This window comes from Ambystoma mexicanum, chromosome 2q (genome assembly GCF_040938575.1).
Source record: "Ambystoma mexicanum isolate Mex_15411 chromosome 2q, UKY_AmexF1_1, whole genome shotgun sequence".
Lineage (NCBI taxonomy): Eukaryota > Metazoa > Chordata > Amphibia > Caudata > Ambystomatidae > Ambystoma > Ambystoma mexicanum.
In genome coordinates, this window is record NC_090924.1 from 1,100,744,924 (window position 1) to 1,100,763,351 (window position 18,428).

Consider the following 18,428-nt stretch of genomic DNA (forward strand, 5'->3'; position numbering starts at 1 on the left):
TTCTTGACACTCCATCGCTCCTAGGTGTAACTACAACACCAGCAGCACCGGCTAAAGACCTGGCGCTTCCACGTTACTTCGGCAGGGCCGTCTGCCCGTTCCGTCCGCCTGCTGGTGTCCTCTACGCTGGGTTGGGTGGGGGCGGACCTACCCCGGCGTCGACTGCGCTGCCCCGGCGGGGCCCTCTCCGGATCCTCCTGCCCGCCTCTGTGTGCTGGGCTCTGGTCACTCTGCTTACGGGCCGCTAGCCCCCTGGTGTCCTCTCCTCCAGGTGGGGGGTGCGGTACGAAGGCGCCAAGAGCCTCAGGGGCGTCCAGCGAGCCCCCTACTGCCCCCCCCCCCGAGGCGCGTCTCTAAGGCGCATTCTCTGTTGCAGGTGGCCCAGCCCGGGCTCGCCTCAATCTCTGGCAATCCGGGACCCCCGAGTCTCAGGATTTCGGCCGGGGGTGCCCCAGGGTCTCACCTCCACAGTCGCCGACTGCACACTCCCGGGGGGCACTATAAGGGGGGGGCTCAGGTCTCTTAACGCCACAGATAGGCATGAGCACTACGCTCAGGCTGCATTGCCTGTGCGCCCCGTGGTGGCCTCCGTAGTAATATATTTTAAAGGAATAACCAACATATCGAACATTTAGCTTCAGACACTTTTCCAAATGTTGCCTCCTTCTAGTACCTATTGCAGTGAATCACGGTGAGCATCAGTAAAGGAGGGTGTCTGCGGAGTACATTTTTTGCATACAAACATAGACTACAATCTTGCCCCATGCAAAATTTGGTAGCAGTGGGTTCAAAGGTGTAGATTTGTATAGCCGAGCAAACATACACACACACATTTGCAGATAAGATTTTTGCATCCAAACATAGACTACGATCTTGCCCCAGACAAAAGAGGAATCCATGCAAAATTTGGTAGGCGTGGGTTCAACAGTGTGGATTTGTATAGCTGGACAAACATAATGTAAGGAACTCATGGTGGCAACAGTAAAGACAGGCACAAGTGACACAGTTCAAGGGTGTTCATTGAACTTTATAATGTGTGAGATAAATGCCTAATCTAAACCTAAATCTAAGATGGGAGCAAGCTGCGACCATCATATAATAATAAAGCAGTCCTAGTGGTGTCTTGTCAAATAAAAAGGGCCAATACTAAAAAACCTATTGCCTTAACACTAAATTACAAAAAAGAGTGTGGAATAATGTTCACAAGAAAAAAAGAAAGAAGTGTTCACTAAATGATAAGTCAGGATTGTATGGCTTGGTCGCGCTCCCCCACGTGTGAAGCATGGGACAAGGTGGGACTCTCGAGCACAGCACACTCCTTGACCTCGTCAGCACGAGGTTCACAGTCCAGTTCAACGATATCAAAAACCTTCAGAGGCTAAGTCTCCTTCTTGTAAAAAGTCTCTTGCCTTAGAAGGCCTGTGGTGTTTCACAATGACAAACAAACAAAAAGTTATCTCAGTAATCTTGCACCTTGGGAAATTGCTCTCTGCCCCAGGATCTCCCTCCGTCAGGCTTGGATCCTCCTCGCAGTTTGGGCCACCCTCCGTCAGGTTCACTACAGCCTTTCTTCAACACAGTTCATGTCTTTTTAACACAGTTCATGCATTGCTCATTTTCCTCAGAAAGCGAGCTTTCCCTTCTCCTAGCTTTCTTTCGGTATCCCTCTGTCGGGTTCACACTTGCCACAGTCCACAACCTTATTGGAAAGCCGGGTTCACTTCCCCTAGATTTTCTTTGGCAAACGGTCAGAGACTTTCGATTGTACAAGGTATTTCACGTAACCCTTGTTGGACCACTCTGACGCCTTACGCCACCCTTAGGGCCTTCTGGTTTTTGTAGTTTCAAAACAGGTCCCGGTCAGAGCCTTTCGAATGAGCGCCCAAGTGGCGCCGGACCCCTCTGCACCTGGACCTTAACAGAGCTTTCTTTAAAGTTCAACACACACATAAGTTCTTTGTCTTGCGAATTCCTGGCATTCAAATATCTTGCTACTTGCAACCTTGGGCTCAACACAGTTTGGTTTGCTATCAGTCTCCCTCGACTCACCGGCTGTGCTGAACCCGTTGGCTTCTCGGATCTCTGGAGTCAAGGATAGTACCACGGTAGCCAGCTTGCCTCTCCGCCTGCGTTATCAATGCAGGAGGCCCCCATATACTGTTGACATCTGCTGCTCCGCACGCCAGCTGTAACTCCCGCTTTTATGATTTCCCTTTCAGAGGTTTTGCAGATATGAGTAGAAAGAGTTGAAAAGGGCAAGGGCAAGGGTAAGTCCCCCTTCGTCATCCTTTCAGGTTATCGCCTTTCCTCTCGATTTGAACTGCGGGTTTGGTGTAGCTGTCTCCACATGTGTTCGCCATTGCTCGAAGTGTGCTTTCATGCTCCGCCTTTTATCCCTGTCAAGAAGGTTAAGGGCCGTCAGGTGTGTGTGGTTATTGTCAATTGCATGACTCTGCCTGACCCGCGTGCTGGGACATGTTAGGTAAATGGTTCTGGTGTTAGTGCGTTGTCTGTTAAGTGTAAGAAAGTGTTCATGTGGGAAAAGGGGGTTAGGGCTTCTAAATATCCTACAGGATAGCATGGGGAAAAGGTGTTACAAGGAAGGGGATACCGCGTCTCAACCCTCCGTGTCCCACTTCCACTCCCAAAAGACCCCTCACCCAGGTGATCCTTCCCCACTGGTCCACCCCCACGAACTGGATCCAATAGCGATGGCCGTGTCCTGGCCACCTGGACGACATATCCCCGGGACTAGCGGGTGAGACACCTTCCGGTTTCTCACAACACACACACACATTCATACATTCAGCTTTATATATAAAGACACAGAAAATTGCAAATGTCAACACAATGGCCAAATTCCAAGCGCATTGAGATTTCAAGTTCAAAACAATGCCTAGCTCTTGGCGCAGGATGGTGCAAAGTTCAGCATAGTGTCTTATATTAGAAACACAGTAGGTGCAAAGTTCAACAGAATGGCTATCTCTAGGCACAACAAAGTACAAAGTTCAACATAGTGGCTAACTCGAGGCGCAGCAAGGTGCAAAGTTCAACACAATGGGCCCCATTACGAGTTTGGAGGTAGCCATGCCCTTAGTAAGGGCATGGCTACCCCCAAACTCGGATCCGAGTCCTGGTTCCCTGAATGAGTAAATACTGGGCCATTCCGACCTTGGAGGGCCCAGTATTTCCCCATTCAAGGAACGCGGACCTGGTCCATCCCTATCCATTTGAGCCCCACTAGGGCTCAATGGGAATGGGGAGCATGCTAACAACGGGCCTGTTAATGATGGGCCCGTTGTTAGCATGCTGGGCTGCTCGCAGGACCCGCTAAGGACGTCTGGTAAAATGAGGCGTCAAGAGCGGGTCCCGCGAGCGGACCTCGTAATAGGGCGGTAAGGGGTTAATGGCTCCGGCACCTTTACCGGCACCGTTAACCCCTTACCGTCCTCCTCGTAATGAGGCCTAATGTCTTGTATTAGAAACACAGCAAGGTGCTAAGTTCAACGCAATGGCTAACTCTAGGCTCATCAAGGTGCAAAGTTAAACACTGTGTCCATATTAGAAACACAGCAATGTGTTAAGTGCAATACAATGGCTAACTTGTGACAAACCAAGGTGCTAAGTTCAACACAATGGCTAACTCTGGGTGTGGCAGGAGCGGTGCCCTAGCCCTAATCCAGCCCTAGAATGTATTGATGTGGTGGGGCTTTACTGGAGTACAGTAATGGCTGTACTCCCCACCCAGGCCACCTTACCGGTCCGTTGCTGTAGGTTGTCTCATCGGGCGTCCATGGGCGAGCAGGGGCAAACAGGAGGGAGCTGTCCAGGAAGGAGCTGCCCTTTGCCTCTCGCCCTTAGCCGGCTGCCAAGGCAAGGCTGCCTCGGTTCCTCTGCTAATAGGGCAGCTTTCAACGGAGGCCAGTCAATCACAGGGAGGGGAGGCAGGAAAAGGGTGGGGGAAGGACAGAAGAGGGGTCTGGGAGGAAATCCGGTATGGTGAGCGGGTCAGGAGAAGAAAAGGGGGGGGAGAAAACAAAAATGGGGGGTGCAGGGGCACTTACCTAGGCCTCTGCTTGGACAGAGCAGCAGGAACCACTTTCACGGGACTGCTACAGCTGCAAAGATCGTCCTGGTCCCGAGCCAGGGTGGACTGGGAACAAAAAGAGACCCTGGAAATCATTTTCAAAGTGGCCCCATATTACACATTTTCAGTAAGCCCATCCATTTTCCTATGGGAAGATTTGGAAATAGAGGCCCAGGGTGCAGAGGCCTACTGGAAATTCTCCAGAGTTCCCTATAGGCCAGTCCACACATGTTGCGAGCCAACTAGGAAGTTTGTCTTCCAATGAGGCCAGCCAATCACAAGGAAGGGAGGCAGGAAGAGGGCGGGAGGAGGATAGGGGAGGGGTCTGGGAGGAAATCAAGTACAGGGAGCCGGTCGAGAGAAGGAAAGGGAACAGGGGGAAAACGAAAACGGTGGGCGCAGGTGCACGTACTTGTAAAATTGTCAGATGTAGAAAGAATATGGATTTTGGATGCTTGCCTCATGAGTGTAAATAAAATGTGACATTCTGTACTGCAAGATTGCCCTAATTACTTGACCTTCGGTAAACTTAGTTAATCAAGAGGAAGCAATGTCATTATTCTCTTGCTGGGCACAGAATTAGAGGGTTATGACTGGTTACGGAGCCCCCGAGACCAGCCTTGGTAATGTCTTTGGAGAGATTGTCAATCTAGGAACGGATGTCTACATTAAAGAGAATTGGGTGATTGTGGATGTGCCTGGTTACAATGATATTAGGAGTTTCATTGTGATACTCTACTAGCATGTAATATCCATTATCTGAGAATTGTTAGAAATGTACAAAGAAAATAATCTATATGAGAATGTTTATTTCCACTTATACTTGCCAATGCTTTTGGTTGATTCTCAAGAATAGAGTATTGTTTTTTCCCCAACTTCCCTCAATGCATTTTGCACTAAGTGTTCACACTGTCAGTCAGTTGTGGGAGGCAGTTTGAGAAAATGAAGTAATACTGTGTTAAGACGGATTTCTGAACTCTGTCCTGGTGGCGCAGAAGTTCAGAAGGCCAACCTAATTACTTGGAACAGGGTAACCTCTGGACAAGCCAGACCAATCAAGGTAGCGATCGCGGCGGGCAAGACTAGGTCTCAAGAGGGGTGAGGGTGACTGAAAGCCCGCAATGAGCACACAAAGCAAGAGCGCTTACAAACTACTCCAAACAGTTGTTATATCAAAAATAGATACACATTTATTTTAAGGCCTTTAAAACAATGACCGTAGCGAGAAAATCACAATATCACAATACTAAACCAACACATACCATATCAACACAATATATATACAAATACACAGTCGCAAGCGTTTAAAGCATGAAATATGTAGTCCACCTGAAAGGAAAGGAAAACAGGCAGTGCGATAACGCTTTAGACTCAGTTCGCCTTCAGAGGCACCTAACTAGATGGAAGTCCGAGCCCTGCGAAGAGTGGAGCCTTGTGCTCAAAGTACCTGCCACGCCGGTGCCAACGGGCAAAAGGGGAAGCTCTTCGTAGGAAGTCAGGCAGTTCGGGTTAGTGCACAGCAGAAGGAGAACAGGTTCCGCAACTCAAGCGCAGCCTCCACAGTGGGCAGAAGCAGAGCGCGAGTACGGCCAAAAGGGGGCTGTTTTTACACAGCAGGGAAAAGCAATGGGATACTGTAGGAGGGCGACCAGATCCTAGCTAAACTACTCACCGGTCCCCGAAGCAAGCAGACCCAGGCTTCTCCACGTTAGTTTCAGCAGCTGGCAGGTTCAGAAGAGCAGGGAACGCCTCGTAGTCGTGTAGAGCAAAAAGACGACCCAATCGACGAAACCAGCACAGTTTTGTTGCCGCAGCAGGACAACGGAGCGGCCGTGTGTATTCAAGCCAAATGTACACTCCTCCCTTCAGACTTGGGAACGCCAAGTGTACGAAGCGTGGGAGAGTGACAAGGACTCGAAATACAACACAACCTGGCGGCAGTTACAGAGCAGGACTCCCTTGTAAGCTGGTCAGTCAACTGGATGGCCCAGAGACACTTCCGAAGGCTTACTTGGCAGGAGATGATGAAGTCGCCGGGAATAGCTGTTCCTGCTATTCCAAAGGTCGAAGCACCAGTACAGGCCTTCTGGTTCGATCCAAGGAGGAAAGGGCTTCACAGGACGACAGCAGTGCAAAGGAGGATTCCTTCAGCGGGTCACCAGCGATTCCTCGGTCCAGCCTCTTGGTTGCAGGATACTTGGCTCCTGTATTCCTTCGTTCGTGAGAACTCAGGAGATCGACCTGGTAGTGGTGTTTCCAGCTCCCTCTTATCCACGGTTCCCTTCGCGCCAAAACGGAGGGGAGCCAATGGGAGATCCGCACATCAACACACATACCATACGTGGACCAATCACGGACCACGGTGGTCCCAGGCATTCACACCACCCTAGACTCTCTGGCACCCAGGATGTGTATTGGGACCAGACATCCCAGCCCACACCCTGGAGGCACACAAACGACATGTAGAAGCCCGCGAAAGCAACCACGTGTCGCGGGAAAGTACATGCCCAAATAAGGAAGGCCCCGGGTCGCCCGACCTGGGGAAGGTGAAGGGGGCAAGACGGTCAGTGGACAGGACAAAGGAGCCTCGTGGACTGGCCATTTTGGGAGCCAGGCCACCATTTTGGGTTCAGTGCGAAAAACGTGCTCAGAACGCCAAAAGGAGCTCAAAATAAACAAAACGATCGCTGCCACCATTCCAGTCCCTGAATGACTTGCACCGATCAAATACCATCCTAAAAGAGTATCTAGGGCCTGTAGAAGGCTAGAGACCCAAGAGAGCTGTAACTTAGCTTACAGTGCCCTCTTGTGTCATGTTGCACTAAAGCCGCAACATGATAAAAGAAACTACGGGAAACAGCGTTCCCCGGTACTGACTGTCTTAAGGGCATGTCAGTTTCCCCGTAAGAAAAGGAGCGAAAGCCCAGAGAAGTGCGGCAGAAGGCTGTACTTCTCTGGCAAAGTCAATAACAAGGTGAAAAACAACAGCAAAAAGTTTAGGGGTTGCCACATGGAAGGAAAATTCCCTACAATTACGAAATCTTTCCTAACACTCGCCCCTCCCAGACTATGGACAGGGGGAACTAATCCACCCCTGGATGAGTCTCTTGTTCAGGTCGGTTAAACATTCTGGACAACCCATCAGCATTGCTATGTTGGACACCTGGCCTATGCTCAATAGTGAAGTCGAAGCCTTGTAGACTTATGGACCACCTAAGCAACTTTGGATTCTCCCCCTTCATGTTCATTAGCCACTTTAACGGCTTATGGTCAGTTTGCACAGTGAAGTGGGTCCCATAGAGGTAGGGCCTCAGCTTCCTTAGGGCCCACACAACAGAGAAACATTCTTTCTCTACCGTGGACCATCTGAGCTCTCTGTCCTTAAGCTGGCGACTAATAAAACTGATAGGGTGTTCCTTACCCTTCTCATCTACTTGTGATAGTACAGCTCCTATCCCAGTGTCAGAGGCATCCGTCTGCACGATAAAAGGTCTTTGATAATCAGGGGCCCTTAGGACAGGGGCCTGGCACAAGGAGTCTTTTAAGCCATTGAAGGCCTTCTCACACTCGTCGGTCCAAGTTACCTTCTTGGGTTTCTTCGGAGTTGTGAGGGCAGTCAGAGGAGCAGCTATGGTGCCATAGTCTGCCACAAAATTGCGGTAATACCCCGTGAGTCCTAAAAAGGCTCTCACTTGGGTTTGCGTAGTGGGGGTAGGCCAGTCTTGTACCGCTGGTACCTTACTGGATAGAGGCTGTCTCCTCCCTCCACCTACTTCATGTCCAAGGTAAACCACTGAGCCTTGTCCATTTTGGTGAGGGGCCACTCGGACACCCTCAAAAGAGCTAACTGAAGGACTGCTTGGGAACAGGTCGGGGAGAGGTTCAGACTCCTCTTCCTCAACCTCTGAAGCCAATAGCAGTGCTGCGATTTCGACGCTTGGGACGAAAGCCTTCAGCCTATTCATGTGAAACACTTTGGGAGCCTGTCCAGGCCTTCCAAGGTCCACTGAATAGTTAACCTCACCCAGGGGCTCCACCACTGGGTAAGGGCCTGACCATTTGTCCTGTAAAGCTCGAGGCCTTATGAGATTCATGATCAGGACTTGCTGACCAAGTGTAAAGTTGATGAGGGAAGCTTTCTGGTCGTACCAATGTTTCACCAGCGCTTGCCCTGCCTTCAATTTATCACTGGCCAAGCCCATCAGAAGTACCATCCGTTTTCCGAGCCCTAGCACATAATCAACTACATTGGTAGTAACAGGGGGAGTGGGCATCTCCCATCCCTCTTTGACGATGGCTAAGGGTCCCCGTACGGGATGACCGAACAGAAGTTCGAAGGGGCTGAAGCCAACACCCTCCTGTGGTACCTCTCTGTAGGCAAACAGTAAGCATGAAACAAGAAGATCCCATTTTCTTCTCTGAGGCTCCTCCAGAGCCCTAATCATGCTCGTTAACGTCCTGTCGAAACGCCCCCCCCAGACCTTTGGTCTGGGGGTGGTATGCAGAAGAGAACCTGTAGGTGACCCCACATTCTTTCCACATAGCCTGCCTATACTTCGACATAAAGTTGCTGCCATGATCCGACACAACTTCTTTAGGGAAGCCAACCCTAGTAAACATGCCGAGTAAAGCTTCTGCAACTGGCTTGGCAGTTACAGTTGTAAATGGGACGGCCTCAGGATACCTGGTTGCATGGTCGACCAGCACCAGGATAAACCTATTGCCTGAGGATGTTTGCGGGTCAAGGGGACCAACCATGTCGATCCCTACCCTTTCAAATGGTACCCCCACAACTGGGAGCGGTACCAACGGAGCTTGGATTGTCGCGCCAACCTTACCAGACAACTGGCAGGAGGCACAACTCCTGCAGTGACTTTCTACTTGCACCCCCATCTTGGGCCAGTAGAAGTGCATGGATAACCTTTGCTTGGTCCTCTTCATACCAAGGTGACCAGCAAGGGGAACTTCATGCGCCAACTGCAGGAGGAAGGGCCTAACAGCAAGGGGAACCACCAACCTCCTATGGTCTCCTTCTGTAGACTCTGTGGGCTCACTATACAGGAATCCACCTTCCTGGTAAATCCTATGCATCCCAGGAGATTCACCCTCAAGCTGGGAGCAGGCCTGTCTCCTTAGGCCTTCCAGAGATGGGCACTCACGTTGGCCTTTACTGAATTCGTCCCTATCAGGACCTCCTTCAACTAACAAGTCTTTTAGTTCAGGATGATCGTTGGGGTCGAATACTTCAGGCATCGCCACCTCCTCGTCAGGCCCGGGCGATTGACCAACTTCCTCCACCGCAGTGGTAGGCGAGCTCGGGGGAATATTCTCTTTCCCTCGTCTTGACTTGTAGACTCCTTTCGCCTTGGGTTTCCCCTTCGGCTGGGGCGGCGTATTGGACTTGGCCAATGCTGCCCGTGATTGAGACCGTGTGTAGGGTCTTTCGGCAGTGTCTCCTACGAGCCCCAAAGCTCTGAGATCATTACCCAACAAGACCTTTCCCGGGACGTTTCTCTGAATGCTCACTGGAATCCTGACTGCTGTACCATTTAAAGTAAGATCTACAGGTATTACTGGAAACATACGGAGGGGGCCGTCAGCCAATTTAGTGGGCATCAGAGTAGCTCTGGCAACTTCCTCTGAGTCTACCAAGGTAGAATCCACTACAGTGCGACTGCACCCACTATCCCTAAGAGCTGGAGTATCCACTCCATTGATCAGCACACTGTCTTTAAAGTAGTGCTTGGTATTATCCGGAATCCTAGCATAAGCCTCTGCGACTTTAGGCTCCCAGGAACCCAGGGACACTAAAACTACCTCAGCCTCTATTCCGCTGGGAAATGAGTCTGAGGAGAAGGATGCTCCTGTAATCTCTTCTTCCTCGTAGGAGGAGAAGGCCAGATTAGCGGAGTGGACCCCCAAAGGTCTAACCTTACAACGGGGATCCCCCTTCACATGGTCAGTTGCTCCACAAGAAAAACAAGCCCCATTGGGTCTGTTTACGTAGGGAGGCTTATTGTAACCAGAGTTCTGTTTCGGAGGCTGACCTCCACTACCCTGTGAGTTCTCTTGTGTCTTACCCTTGTTTTTCTTTTTGTGGCCCTTATGGGAAGAAGATTTAGCAGATTCCCCACCCTCCATATCCTTGGACTTTTTCCCTTCCTCCTGCTTACCAGGATGAGTTTTGTCCTTATGGGACACTCGATGTGACACCCATAAGTCTGCTGCAATGGCCAGCTTCTTAGGATCTATCTCCTTTGAATCGGCCAAATGCTGCTTAAGCTCCGGGGAAGAAGAAGCAAAAATGTGTTCCAGCATGACCAGATTGATCATGCCTTCGAAGGTAGAAACCTTATAACCTTCGACCCAGCCAGTTAAGTTTTTCAAGGATTCAGCGACATAAGATACCCAAGTACCACCTTCCTTTTTCTTATACTCTCGAAAACGCTTTAAATATTGGGCCGGAGTCTTCCCAAACTTTAAAATGAGAGTTTGCTTTAACATTGCGAAATCAGCCCGCTCAGCCTTCGACATTTCCATAATGGCACTGCAGCCAGAATGGGGCAGTCTACTGAGCAACCACGCAATCTTATCAGCATTGTCAACTTCTTGAACCTCGCATGCATACTCAAACGCATTCAGCCAGTCCATAATGTCATTCCTTTCTTCATACACACTGAGCAGATCTTTCGGAAACCGTGGATGAGAGGAAGCCCCAGACCCATGTCTAGGACCCTTGGATCCATTTGCAACCTGAAGCTTGGCCAGTTCCAACTGGTGATCCCTGTCTTTCTGTTTTTCTGCCTGTTCGATTTTTAGTTTGGCTATGCTGAATTCAAGCTCCTGCTGCCTAAACCGCAGCTCTTGCTTCTTGAATTCAAGCATAGCCTCCCCATCAACACTGGCAGAGGAAACATTAGACATCACATCCTCCCTGTCCTCGTGGTCGCGATGGATCAGTGCAGCGGCAGAACCGTCGGTTCTGCCAGTGAGAGCAGCCCCACCAACTTCTGCACTGTCCTCGGAAGTTATAGCGTCAAGCTGCGCTTCTTGCCACGCCACGATTCTCTGGATCATTTCCAATTTTGTGCCTTGAGAGGAAACACCTCTCTCCGCACACAGCTTTTTCAGCGTTTCTGATTTGGAAGCATTTAAAGTTAACAAGGTATTTGCTTCCATACTGTTTGATAGGACTATGGCCTTTTTAAAGTTATATTACAACAATTCACTACGTGTACTGTTTGGAATAACCTGAAATGCCCTAGTTCGAGCGCAACACTGGATACCTTCAGTCGTATCCCACCGCTGTACACCAATTTGTTAAGACGGATTTCTGAACTCTGTCCTGGTGGCGCAGAAGTTCAGAAGGCCAACCTAATTACTTGGAACAGGGTAACCTCTGGACAAGCCAGACCAATCAAGGTAGCGATCGCGGCGGTCAAGACTAGGTCTCAAGAGGGGTGAGGGTGACTGAAAGCCCGCAATGAGCACACAAAGCAAGAGCGCTTACAAACTACTCCAAACAGTTGTTATATCAAAAATAGATACACATTTATTTTAAGGCCTTTAAAACAATGACCGTAGCGAGAAAATCACAATATCACAATACTAAACCAACACATACCATATCAACACAATATATATACAAATACACAGTCGCAAGCGTTTAAAGCACGAAATATGTAGTCCACCTGAAAGGAAAGGAAAACAGGCAGTGCGATAACGCTTTAGACTCAGTTCGCCTTCAGAGGCACCTAACTAGATGGAAGTCCGAGCCCTGCGAAGAGTGGCGCCTTGTGCTCAAGGTACCTGCCACGCCGGTGCCTACGGGCAAAAGGGGAAGCTCTTCGTAGGAAGTCAGGCAGTTCGGGTTAGTGCACAGCAGAAGGAGAACAGGTTCCGCAACTCAAGCGCAGCCTCCACAGTGGGCAGAAGCAGAGCGCGAGTACGGCCAAAAGGGGGCTGTTTTTACACAGCAGGGAAAAGCAATGGGATACTGCAGGAGGGCGACCAGATCCTAGCTAAACTACTCACCGGTCCCCGAAGCAAGCAGACCCAGGCTTCTCCACGTTAGTTTCAGCAGCTGGCAGGTTCAGAAGAGCAGGGAACGCCTCATAGTCGTGTAGAGCAAAAAGACGTCCCAATCGACGAAACCAGCACAGTTTTGTTGCCGCAGCAGGACAACGCAGCGGGCGTGTGTATTCAAGCCAAATGTACACTCCTCCCTTCAGACTTGGGAATGCCAAGTGTACGAAGCGTGGGAGAGTGACAAGGACTCGAAATACAACACAACCTGGCGGCAGTTACAGAGCAGGACTCCCTTGTAAGCTGGTCAGTCAACTGGATGGCCCAGAGACACTTCCGAAGGCTTACTTGGCAGGAGATGATGAAGTCGCCGGGAATAGCTGTTCCTGCTATTCCAAAGGTCGAAGCACCAGTACAGGCCTTCTGGTTCGATCCAAGGAGGAAAGGGCTTCACAGGACGACAGCAGTGCAAAGGAGGATTCCTTCAGCGGGTCACCAGCGATTCCTCGGTCCAGCCTCTTGGTTGCAGGATACTTGGCTCCTGTATTCCTTCGTTCGTGAGAACTCAGGAGATCGACCTGGTAGTGGTGTTTCCAGCTCCCTCTTATCCACGGTTCCCTTCGCGCCAAAACGGAGGGGAGCCAATGGGAGATCCGCACATCAACACACATACCATACGTGGACCAATCACGGACCACGGTGGTCCCAGGCATTCACACCACCCTAGACTCTCTGGCACCCAGGATGTGTATTGGGACCAGACATCCCAGCCCACACCCTGGAGGCACACAAACGACATGTAGAAGCCCGCGAAAGCAACCACGTTTCGCGGGAAAGTACATGCCCAAATAAGGAAGGCCCCGGGTCGCCCGACCTGGGGAAGGTGAAGGGGGCAAGACGGTCAGTGGACAGGACAAAGGAGCCTCGTGGACTGGCCATTTTGGGAGCCAGGCCACCATTTTGGGTTCAGTGCGAAAAACGTGCTCAGAACGCCAAAAGGAGCTCAAAATAAACAAAACGATCGCTGCCACCATTCCAGTCCCTGAATGACTTACACCGATCAAATACCATCCTAAAAGAGTATCTAGGGCCTGTAGAAGGCTAGAGACCCAAGAGAGCTGTAACTTAGCTTACAGTGCCCTCTTGTGTCATGTTGCACTAAAGCCGCAACATGATAAAAGAAACTACGGGAAACAGCGTTCCCCGGTACTGACTGTCTTAAGGGCATGTCAGTTTCCCCGTAAGAAAAGGAGCGAAAGCCCAGAGAAGTGCGGCAGAAGGCTGTACTTCTCTGGCAAAGTCAATAACAAGGTGAAAAACAACAGCAAAAAGTTTAGGGGTTGCCACATGGAAGGAAAATTCCCTACAATTACGAAATCTTTCCTAACATACTGCAAGTCAGTTTCACACACGATTGTCGAACCAAGACCAGTAGTGTCTGTTTAGGATTCCTGAATGTGCTTGGGCACCTGTGTTGCGCTGCGTTGTCTTGCTTCCAAGACAAACGCGTAGCCCCTGAGCTGTCCTGATTAGCACCTACTACATACACAGTTTATGGTGATATTACACTGTTGGCGATGTCATAAAGAAAATTCACTTTTAAAGTGAGTGGCTTTATTTTTTAAATTGTTTAATTTAATGTACCGGTTTTGAGGTTTGACAAAACTGTTCGCAAGATCAAATTTTTAGTTTCAACCCATCTTGTCTTTTTTGGCCAAATACTTTAAAAAAGGCACTCTTGCTGATTGGCCCTACATACCAAAAATTGATTAAATCCCGGATGGATGCTTGGATAGAAATGTATTGGCAGCATTGTTAATTGAGTCTTCCTTTTTTTTTTTTACAGGATGTTCAGCTAAAAGTAAAAACCTACCTGCTTGGCACTGACATGTCTATCTTCAAGTATGATGACTTCATCTTTGTACTGGATATAATCAGCAGGTGAACATGACGTTCTTGCTATCTAATTCATTCCTTACCCAAATTTAAAAGGATGAAAACGTCAAAATACAAGTCCTTTTACATTGTAGTTTGTCAGTACAATAGTGCACTTAAGTAATTCCATCTGAAAGTAGCAATGCACATTATTTCTTTGTTATTTTTCTCTGATTTATGCTCTTCCACATGTACAGCAGGTTTAGGGCACCAAGGAAAGGGAGAAACGAGGATGTAATAAGGGCAGTATGGCGGCCTTTCACAGTGGTATGGCAACCACAGGCCGGGTGCTCCTCAAACAGATCACGTGCATGCAAAAATAAATAGCTTGATGTTTGTGGACTTTAAGGACAGTGGCATAGTTAATGGAGCAGAGCTCGCATGTTGTAAAACCAGTCTTGTTTAAGAGAAAACCTCCACCTCATGACGGTTAGTTTTTCCTCCACAGAAATAGAGGCTTTACCGTGGGCAGAATGACCTGGCTTTGGTAAGCACAAATGCTCCAAACCCAGCAGCGTTGTATGTGACCCCAACATGGGGACTAATACAACCACTTGTTATGTGGCAGATTTACTAGTGAACAGGCATGGCATGTCCACCATGCCTGACCTGTAATGAGGCCCCATGTGTGTTACCCCTTTTTCCACTCTCTCAACTCTGGCTCTTGATATTGCAGTAGATACTAAGCCATGTGTCCAGTTGACTGGTAATTCTTATGTTTTTCTTTGCCTGATACAGTGTCAGATTAAGCTGATCTCCTGGACCTTCTCTGCATAATTGCTAGTGTGTTCATCCAGATTGTATGATAGATAGGCCCTAAATAGCATGGGCAGGTTAAAGCACTATGTTTATCAACACATGAAGCCTATACCGTTGCACTCGTTCCAAGGGTCAGCAAAGCAACACAAATCACAGATCAATTTCTAAACCATGATTTTAGAGTGCACCACCATTTATCAATTTATAGCATCACATCATACATTGCTGTATCTACATATCGGTACATAACATTAGGCTCAAGAATGCCCTCCCTACCTAGATTAAGGCAGGACAAATGTAGTTCACAGGACATGGCTTTACACATGACCGTAACCTTATCTTGGCACTCCATCATACATGGAGTTGTTTTAATAGGAAATGAATTTCAAGTACTCGAACATTCCTAACATCATCCTTTGCAGGATTTGGTGTGAGACCCTATTTTGCTCCAACCTCTGGTTACACAAGCTTTAGTGTGAGACTTGACACTCATCACCTCCCTTCTCACACAGTCACTGTTGCGAGGCAAATTTACATAGTCCTCATAGGCCCACTGCTCCATCCACATCGTTATAATTTAGGATGCTGGGTGAGGCAAATGCTGTGCTCTAATCCTCCCTTTGGAGTTTCTGAGGTGAGAAGCCATAGCGTCATCTTGGACACACACCGTTCTCTCCACCAGGCAACAGTGTGAGTTAGTCATGCACAGTTACCAGGCAATAGAGTGAATTTTTACACAAAGTTACCAACCCAAACCACCCCCCTTGCAAAAAATATGAAACGAGACAGAACAAGTTAACTGCACTCCAAAAGGCTCTCAAAGGCTGTGCAGTGAGACTAAAGTAAGTTCAACTTATCTTATTCTCCCCACCCAGAATGGACAGTGTCTCTTTTTAATATGAAATTCCTGTCTGCATCATTGGAAATAGGTACACTACATGGAACACATTCTGGCTATTTTTGGATCTCTACCAGTGGTGTCCAGGCTACATGTAATCTGTGTGTGGAGCACTGCTAGTAGAAGAAACTGGCCTATTACTCCTTTGGAGTCACTATCTGTCAAAGCACCAGTGGGTGTCCTGTGGTTCTGCAGGTAAGCCCATCTCCCTATACAGTCTCATTTTTTTTCTTTTTATTGTTTAAAGCGTGGTCCTAGCTCCAAAGCAGCAGAGCGTTGTGCAGTGTGTGGGTAGCCAGCATTTGTGCTGCTATCTTTTAACACTAGCGCGGTACTGTGAGATCTGCGAGTCAGTATGTGCGTCCATTGGAATTAGTTCTTGGTCAGGTGTTGTTGAAAGAGCCATCATTTCTCAGGATGGTCACCACAAATTCCTTGCACAATGTTCAGGCTGTCTATCCCACTCACCTTGTTTCTGCATGTTTACTTTACCCATCATCTGCACTGAGTGGGGTCACAGACACCAATCACTCCTCCACCACCAATTTACTAACATAGGCCCTAAGGGGCCCCCACTCACGACCCTCTCATGCTTTGATTTTACTGTTCTGAAATTCTCTCATGTCCACGTAGTTGGACCTTCTCTGTCTTTGCAGAATCTGCATTAATCTGACTGTGACCTATTAGGCTAATATATATTACTTAGACAAAAGACCTACATGTGCATGGTGCAGTAGAACCATCTAAGCTCAAAACCAAGGCACAAAATGCTCCTTTTAACATGCTCCCTCCTTTTCCCAAAAAGTTAACAGAAGATTGAGTGCCAACTGTCAAACGCATCTCAAGTGCTCACCTAAAAAGACAAAGCTTCACACTAGTGACTGACACTTGCAACAGTCCTAGTCATTTTGCTTACCAGGGGAAAAGCTGCAGGTCTTAAACAATAATATAAACTGCTTAGGACAAAAGCGGACCTTAATACGTTCTGGGCCTATGAGTATATGAGAAGGATTCAACATTAAGCACAGAATATATATATATATATATATATTCAGTGAAAAAACGTTGTTAAAAGGGACGTTATGGTTAAGTTGCGCTACTAAAAACCTATGAAATTCAGTGAAGAAACTTTGTTAAAAGAGACGTTATGGTTAAGTTGTGCTACTAAAAACCTATCAAATTCAGTAAAAAAACTTTGTTAAAGGGACGTTATGGTTCAAAGTAAAACCGAAAAACCCCTGAAATTCGGCAGTTATGGTAAGATAAGCAACCATAACTCGTGCCACCGTGCACTGCTAACACTAACACCCAGGACATCAAAGATGACATCACAAATGTAGCGCAACTTAACCATAACGTCCCTTTTAACAAAGTTTTTTCACTGAATTTCATAGGTTTTTAGTAGCGCAACTTAACCATAGCGTCCCTTTAACAAAGTATTTTACTGAATTTCATATGTTTTTAGTAGCACAACTTAACCATAATATCCCTCACTTTATGTACATGTAACATAGAACATACTGAACCCCTAGCTAGTGATTTCGATGTCCGCGGATTACCGCCATGTCCGCGGACATATCGAAAATCTGAGCGTGGTGAATGTAAATTTAAATAGTGTGCCCCATTTCCCCTTTGAGGTTGGCTCTGAAAATAGCCGTTTTTTGGGGTTTTTTTGCAGATGCTTGACCTGTTATTTATTTTTTTTTTTTTTATTTTTCTTACTTTACTCCTAAAATCTTCACATAACATTCTCCAAAGCAACCCTTACATTCCAAAACAGAATGGCATTTCCCATAAAAGATAAGGAAATGCCATCTTCTTTAAAATAAACAGCATTACTGGAATCAATATTCTCATTATTACAGAAGAACATACCCAGCTCTAAGCATGAAGGCACACATGCCTCGGTTGACTATACACATAGCATTGTTTTGCTGAGGACAAAAAACGGAACTATTGTCCCATATTGCCCTAGGTACTAATCCAGAAAAAAATACTTTGGCATTTGGAAGGATGTTCATTACTGCTTGAACCAAGTGTTACAAATCTGCCAACAAAGTAGGGGCACTGACATAGCCCAAATGGAAAACACCATAGTGCAAAACTACCACATGGGGACTGTTGATCCTGCCCATATCTTCACAAACTTGTACAATTCCCTGTGCATTGCAATCAGGCACAGTGCTCCACACTACCTCCACTCCTTTAACATCAAAATTCTTTGCAACATACCTGCATTGAGCATACTATTGTAAACCATGCACAAACATATCTCCGAGCACCAACACCCTGACTTTCTCCACTTCTGCCATCTTCACTACACACAGTCTCTTTGAACACAAATCCACAACCTCAACATCTGATTGGCTGATCCCTACAGTCTTTTTTCCATGCTGGATTTGTTGGCAAAACCCCGGATGTAGCATGCCCTGTCCCGAGAGACTGCATAACTCTTAGACAGCCCTTCTACCATTTCCACTTCATTCTCTGTGCCATTCCCTCATTTGATACAGCTAACCAGGCACACAATACAGAGAACGTCCTCAGAACATCCCCATTTTGTTTATTTTCGAACATTTCAGGACACCCCGAGTGTTCTTAGAACACATTCAACTTGCCAGCGAACAATACGGACAACGTCCTCAGAACACCCCCATTTTCTTTATGTACGAACATTTCAGGACACCGCAAGTGTTCTTAGAACACTTTCAGCTTGAAAACGAA

At 47.9% G+C, this 18,428-nt stretch overlaps 1 protein-coding gene across 2 annotated transcripts in view; it reads left to right on the top strand.

The window, feature by feature from the left end:
- Positions 1 to 18,428, top strand: part of VPS50 (VPS50 subunit of EARP/GARPII complex) — a 2,190,829-nt gene that overhangs the window by 1,330,989 nt on the left and 841,412 nt on the right. For both annotated transcript variants that reach the window (XM_069648466.1, XM_069648467.1), the window contains one exon: positions 13,959 to 14,053. In XM_069648466.1, coding sequence (XP_069504567.1) covers positions 13,959 to 14,053 — 95 coding nt within the window. The remainder of the gene's footprint in view (positions 1 to 13,958; positions 14,054 to 18,428) is intronic.